A 6,490-nucleotide genomic window follows, 5' to 3' on the forward strand; every position below is an offset into this window, starting at 1 on the left:
TTTTTTTTGAGACGGAGTCTTGCTCTGTCACCCAGGCTGGAGTGAATATACAATTATAATATACAATAACAATATACAATATATACAATTACACACACATTGTAGAATGGCTAAATTGAGCTAATTAACATATAAATTATCTCACTTACTTCTCATTTTTTGTGGTGAGAATGCAAAATCTATTCTCTTACCAACTTTTAGTACACAATATATTGCTATTAACTACAGTCACCATCATGTACAATAGATCTCTTGAACTTACTCTTCCTCTCTCAGTGAAATTTTGTATCCTTTGACCAACATTTCCCCAAGACTTCCACCCCTATCTAGCCCCTGGTCATTGCCATTCTGCTGTCTGCCTCTATGAGTTCAACATTTTTAGATTCCACGTATAAGTGAGACCATATGGTATTTGTTTTTATGTGCCTGTCTTGTTTCACTTAACATAATGTCCTCCAGGTTCATCCATGTTCATGCAAATGACAAGGTTTCCTTCTTCTTTAAGGCTAAATAATATTCCACTGTGTACGTACAGCACATTTGCTTTATCTGTTCGTCAATCAGTAGATACTTAGGTTGATTCCACATTGGCTATTGTGAATAGTGCTGCAGTGTACATGGGAGTGCAGATATCTCTTTGACATACAGTAGTCCCTTCTTATCCAAAGTTCTGCTTTCTGTGGTTTCAGTTACACACCATTAACAACGGCCTGAAAATATTAAATGGAAAATTACAGAAATAGACAATACTTTTCTTTTTTTTTTTGAGATGGAGTCTCGCTCTGTCCCCCAGGCGTGCAGTGGCATGATCTCGGCTCACTGCAACCTCCACCTTCTGGGTTCAAGCGATTCTCCTGCCTCAGCCTCCTGTGTAGCTGGGACTACAGGTGCCCACCACCATGCCCGGCTAATTTTTGTATTTTTAGTAGAAACAGGGTTTCACCATATTGGCCAGGCTGGTCTCGAACTCCTGACCTTGTGATCTGCCCATCTCAGATCCCAAAGTGCTGGGATTACAGGTGTGAGCCACCACGCCTGACTGACAATTCATAAGTTTTAAATTGTGTGCTGTTCTGAGTAACGTGATGAAATCCTGCACTCTCCCACTTCATCCGACTGGGGATATGAATCCTCCCTTTGTCCAGCATACCCACACTGTAGACGTTACTTAGGAACCATCTCAGTAATGAGATCAACTGTCTCGGTACAGCAGTGTCTGTGTCCAAGTCACCCTCATTTTACTTAATGATGGCCCCAGAGCACAAGAGTAGTGATGGTGACAATTCAAGTATGCCAAAGAGACACCATAGAGTGCTTCCTTTAAGTGAAAAGGTGAATGTTTTCAACTTAGTAAGAAAAGAAAAAATATTGTAGGCTGAAATTGCTAAGAGCTATGATAAGAAGGAAGCTTCTATCTATGAAATTGTGAAGAAGGAAAAAGAAATTCATACTAGTTTTGTTGTTACACCTCAAATTGCAGAAGTGATAGCCACAGTGCATGACAAGTATTTAAGTACTTGTCCCCTGTCCCCCCATGGATAAGCGGGGACCACTACACTGATTTCCTTTCCTGTGGATATATATCAGTAGTAGATTTCTGGGTCACGTGGTTGTTCTATTTTTAAGTTTTTTAATGAATCTCCATGCTGCTTTCTGTAATGGTTGTACCAATTTACATTTCTAAGGGTTCCTTTTTTTCCACATCCTCACCAACTTTGGTTATCTCCTGTCTCTGTGTGTGTGTGTTTGATAACAGCCATTCTAATAGGTGTGAGGTGATAGCTCGTTGTGGTTTTACTTTGGATTTCCTGATGATGAGTGATGCTAAGCGTTTTTTAAATATGCCAGTCAAATGTAAAATATTTTCATCACCATGAAAAATTTCATGTCATGTCACTTGCCCTAACCCAAAACCTTTCAGTGGGATTCCCCAGTTTCTAGTAATAGTGGACAAGGTTATTTGGACCAAGTCTACCACTGAAAACAAGTAAAACTGATAGATAAATATAAAAAGAAATTTTTTTTGTTTAAAAACAAGAGCTAACAAGTGTTCGTGAGAGAGAAACAACCAACCAGACAAAATTAAAGGGAAATAATGGAAACCTCAGAGATGGAAACTAAAGGTTTGCCTCAAGGGTATTTGCTGGTCCCAGTAAATCTCAACTCTTGTTTTGATGCCTGCAAGGGAAAGAAGATAGAAATCAAAGCTCAGGCTGGGCCAGCTTGGTGGTTCTCGCCTGTAATCCTGGCACTTTGGAAGGCTGAAGTGGGCAGATCACTTGAGTTCAGGAGTTCAAGACCAGCCCAACCAACATGGCGAAACCCCATCTCTACTAAAAATAAAGTTAGTCAGGTATGGTGGCAGGTGCCTGCAATCCCAGCTATTCAGGAGGCTGAGGTGGGAGGATTGCTTGAATCCAGGGGGTGGAGGCTGCAGTGAGCTGAGATCGTGCCATTGCAGTCCAGCTAGGCAACAGAGTGAGACTCTGTCTAAAAAAAAAAAAAAAAAGAAAAGAAAAAGAAAGAAAGAAAGAAATCAAAACTCAGGGTTTGAAGAAAGTGGAGAGATATCCATCCCTTCCATGAGCAAGGACCACAAAGGAAAACACCCTTGGAGCAAAGGTGAACCCAGATTATACCAGGCTGGCAACAAGAAGGCAGAAATCTCATCACTGTGGTCCAAGGAACCTCAGTTCCTCGCACTTGATTTAAGGTGGTTTTAGATCAGCACTGGCCACAAGTGTTTGGCAAAGCGAAAAACAAACAAAGCCAAAAAAAAAAAAGAAAAGTTTCTCTAGAAGAAAGTCACCCTCATTCCTTGGATTTCAAATTATTCCATCAAATTATTTTTCAAGTATGATGAGCAGGAAACAAACAAAAATAAGCAAACATACCAGAAATAGACACCGTGCATAAGAACCCACAGATACAACAGACAAGAGAAACTAAACCGTAATAACATTAGGTTTTATAATTATCAGACACAGTATAAAACAATTATGATTACTATGCTTAGAGAAATAAAAGTCATGCTTGAAAATTTTACAGTAAATAAGAAATTGTAACATTTGATTTATATTTGGAAAAATACCAAGTCAAACTTCTAGAAATAACAGATTCGATTAACACAAACAAAAGCTCAAAAGATACAGCTGGAGGGAATTTGAAACTAGAAGACAGAAGAAATTATCCAAAATTTAGCACAGAGGGACAATAGAATGGAAATGATAAAAGAAACGTAAAGCTGAGCCATAGAGGACAGAATGAGAAGAACCAACATATGTTTAATTAGGGTTCCAGAAACACAAGAGAGAGAAATTGTCAGAGGCAATGTGTAGACAGATAACAACTGAAAATGTTCCAGAACTGATGAAAGAAACAAGTCTCAAATTTAAGGAGACAAATTCATCTCCAAAAGGATAAACAGATATCCCCACCCAGACACATTATTGTGAAACTTGCGTAAATCCAAACACAAAAACAATATTAAAGATAGATTATCTTAAACAAAATATTTTTTTGTTTGATTTTTGTTTGTTTGTTTGTTTGAGACAGAGTTTCACTCTTGTTTCTTGTTGCCCAGGCTGGAGTGCAGTGGCGCAATCTAGGCTCACTGCAACCTCTGCCTCCCTGGTTCAAGCGATTCTCCTGCCTCAATCTCCAGAATAGCTGGGATTACAGGCACCTGCCACCACACCTGGCTAATTCTGTATTTTTAGTAGAGACGGAGTTTCTCCAAGTTGGCCAGGCTGGTCTCGAACTCCTGACCTCAGCTGATCTGCGCACCTCGACTTCCCAAAGTGCTGGGATTACGGCGTGAGCCACCGCGCCCGCCCTAAACAAATTTTTAATATGTTGAAGGAAAATAACTGCCCACTTAAAATTCTTTTCTCAGTAAAAATACATTTCAACAGTGAGAGTGAAATACAGATGCTTTCAGATGATAAAAATAAAGTGGAAAAACAATAAAAAAAAGAGATGTATTTGCTACCAGCTGATTCCCACTAAAGGAAATTCTATTCTTCGAGCAGAAGGGAAATGATCTGGGTTGGAAAGTCTGAGAGGTAAGAAAGAATGAAAAGCAATAAAGTGGCAAATGTGTGGGTAATCCAAATGACCATCCACTGTATAAAACAGTAACAGTAATGTCTTGTGAAGTCTAAAGTTAAAAAATATAAAGGATTTCTCAAACTTGTAATGTCCAAACTGAAATCTATGATATTTTCCTCCAGACCTAATCCCATTATATTCTTCCCCATCTAAATAAATGGCAACTTCATTTTATCAATTGCCCAAATCTTGGAGTCATCTTTGGTCTCTTCCTCTCATCTCTCACATCAGCAAATCCTGTTAGACCTACTCAGTGGTGTGCTGAAACTGGCCTATATTGACTCCCAAGAGCCAACAGTTACAAGTTTTAGAAATCTCGTCAGCTGATTGACATCCTGTTGGTAGCTTGAAATCAGCCATGATAGGAATATTTACATCACAGAAGTCAGCCACCCCCCATTCCCAAGAACCAGTTGTTAAACCCTTGCCAGCACACCACTGGGTTTACCTGCAAACTACATCCAGATTCTGATCACTTCTCACTACCTTCACAGCCACCACCCTAGTCCCAGCTACTATTGTTGCAATAGTCTCTCAAAGCATTTCCCGTCTTCCTCTCTTGCTTCTCTTCATTTCAGTCTCAACACAGCAGCAAGAACAATGCTGTTACTCCAGTGGCTTCCAATCTCAGAGGAAAACCCAAGACTCTGGGCCCTTTGGCTTCCCCCTCCCCACTCTTATCTCTCTGACTATTAATCCTATTACTCACCCTTCATTCACCCAGACCCTCTCACTCCCTTCCTGTTTCTCAACCAATCCAGCACCCCGCTTTGGGCCTCAGGGACTTTGTGTTAGGTTAGTTGCAAAAGTAATTGCAGTTTTTTGCCCTTGAAAGTAATGGCAAAACCCCACAATTACTTTTGCACCAACCTAGTATCCCCTACTCCCTCTTTCTGGATGTTCTTCCTAAGATCCTTCAGGGCTTTATCACATTTCACGTTCTCAGCAAGGCTGTCTCTGGCCACCCTACCTGAAATTGCAATACTCACACAAAACTTCTTAACCCCCTTTTGGCTTTATTTTCTCCCTAGCAGTGATTATTAACACATTATATATTTTATAAATTAACCTTTGTGTTATGTCCTCTAATTAGAATAACAGCTCCATGAGGCCAGGGCTTTGTCTGTTTCTGTTGGGTTATATCTTATATTACCAAAACCAAGTCTGAGAGATAGGTCCTTAATAAATCTTATCGTGTTGACCCACCCCAGGGGCATTTGAAATTTTTTTTTTTTTTTTTATCCAAAATGTGTTTATGGAGATGGTTTCCCACTCATCTTGATTCAGTGCTTTTAGTGCTGCTTCCTCCTAAAGGAACATCCTTCTGGAAGCCTTGCTTTTCCTCCTGTCGGCTGGCAGAGGACAGTGGAGCAGCCAACACACAAAACTACCGTTTGTGCATGGCTAAAGACCGTGGTGATTTTATAGCATCCTGGGCATTTCACATCCCTGAAGTAGGAATTGGGGCTCTGCACCAGGCGTTTCTTCTTGTGTTTCCTCTTCTCCTCTTCTGGGGAGGGATGAAGGAGATCCTTTGTGAGAGGCATGTTCTCGTGTGGGTAGGTCGTCACTGCCGGAAAGCCTGAATTTTTAAATTCAGTTGGGGTGGGGAAGGCTTTATCTGGGCTTTGTTGGCATCGTGGAGGCAATGTAAGGCCTAAATCTGCAAACTGGCAGCCTGGAGCCCAGACCAGCCCCAAAATGTGTTTTGTTTAGCCCACTAGACATTTTAAAATAAACTAAATTAGTTGTCAACATTCAAGAATGGGAGATTTCATCTTTAAAAATCCAGATTTCCAGCTTCTCTGGAAAAACCCAAAGTCCTCACAATCCAGAGGCTTTGTTCCCACCTGGCAACAATCAGCAGCCCGGAGCGGCGCCTTCCCTCCCGCCCCAGCCTGCGCCCCACCAGCTCCCTTCCTGCATGTGCTGGGGCCTGCCTGCTCTCCCGGGCTTGGGCCTGTGTCTGTCTAAATGGTGAGGTCAAGTAGCAAGACCTCTGAATTGAAGTCAGGACCTCTGAGTTTGGTTCCTCATCTGTAAATAGAGATAACAACGATACCAACCCAGAAGGTGGTTATGAGACCTGTTGAGGCATCTGTGAAGGGACTGTGTGAGCTGCAAAGCCCAGAACACCGTGAAGGGATCACACTCCACATCATGTCCATTCATGTCAACACATCAGGGGCTGCTGATGTCTCTCTACACAGGCCAGCCCTGCCTGAGGACCCCACCCAAATATTCCATGCAACCTCATTCTGCCTCTCAGGTAACATCTGGCTCCCGTGCAGACCGTGACCTGCTCACCCCTCTCTGTCCAAAGACCCCTGTCCAAGGACCCCTACCTAGCCCCCTTCCTGGCATGTCTGCTCTGCCACGC

General features: G+C 41.8%; 1 protein-coding gene across 1 annotated transcript; it reads right to left on the reverse strand.

Annotated features, from left to right (window-relative positions):
* Positions 1–5,371: 5,371 nt before the first annotated feature.
* LOC108584557 (40S ribosomal protein S27-like) lies at positions 5,372–5,891 on the reverse strand. Its single transcript, XM_017955341.3, has one exon. It carries the CDS (start codon positions 5,655–5,657, stop codon positions 5,403–5,405), a length of 255 nt encoding a protein of 84 aa, XP_017810830.1. The 5' UTR covers positions 5,658–5,891; the 3' UTR covers positions 5,372–5,402.
* Between the last annotated feature and the right edge of the window lie 599 nt (positions 5,892–6,490).

This window comes from Papio anubis, chromosome 1, assembly GCF_008728515.1.
Source record: "Papio anubis isolate 15944 chromosome 1, Panubis1.0, whole genome shotgun sequence".
Taxonomy (NCBI): domain Eukaryota; kingdom Metazoa; phylum Chordata; class Mammalia; order Primates; family Cercopithecidae; genus Papio; species Papio anubis.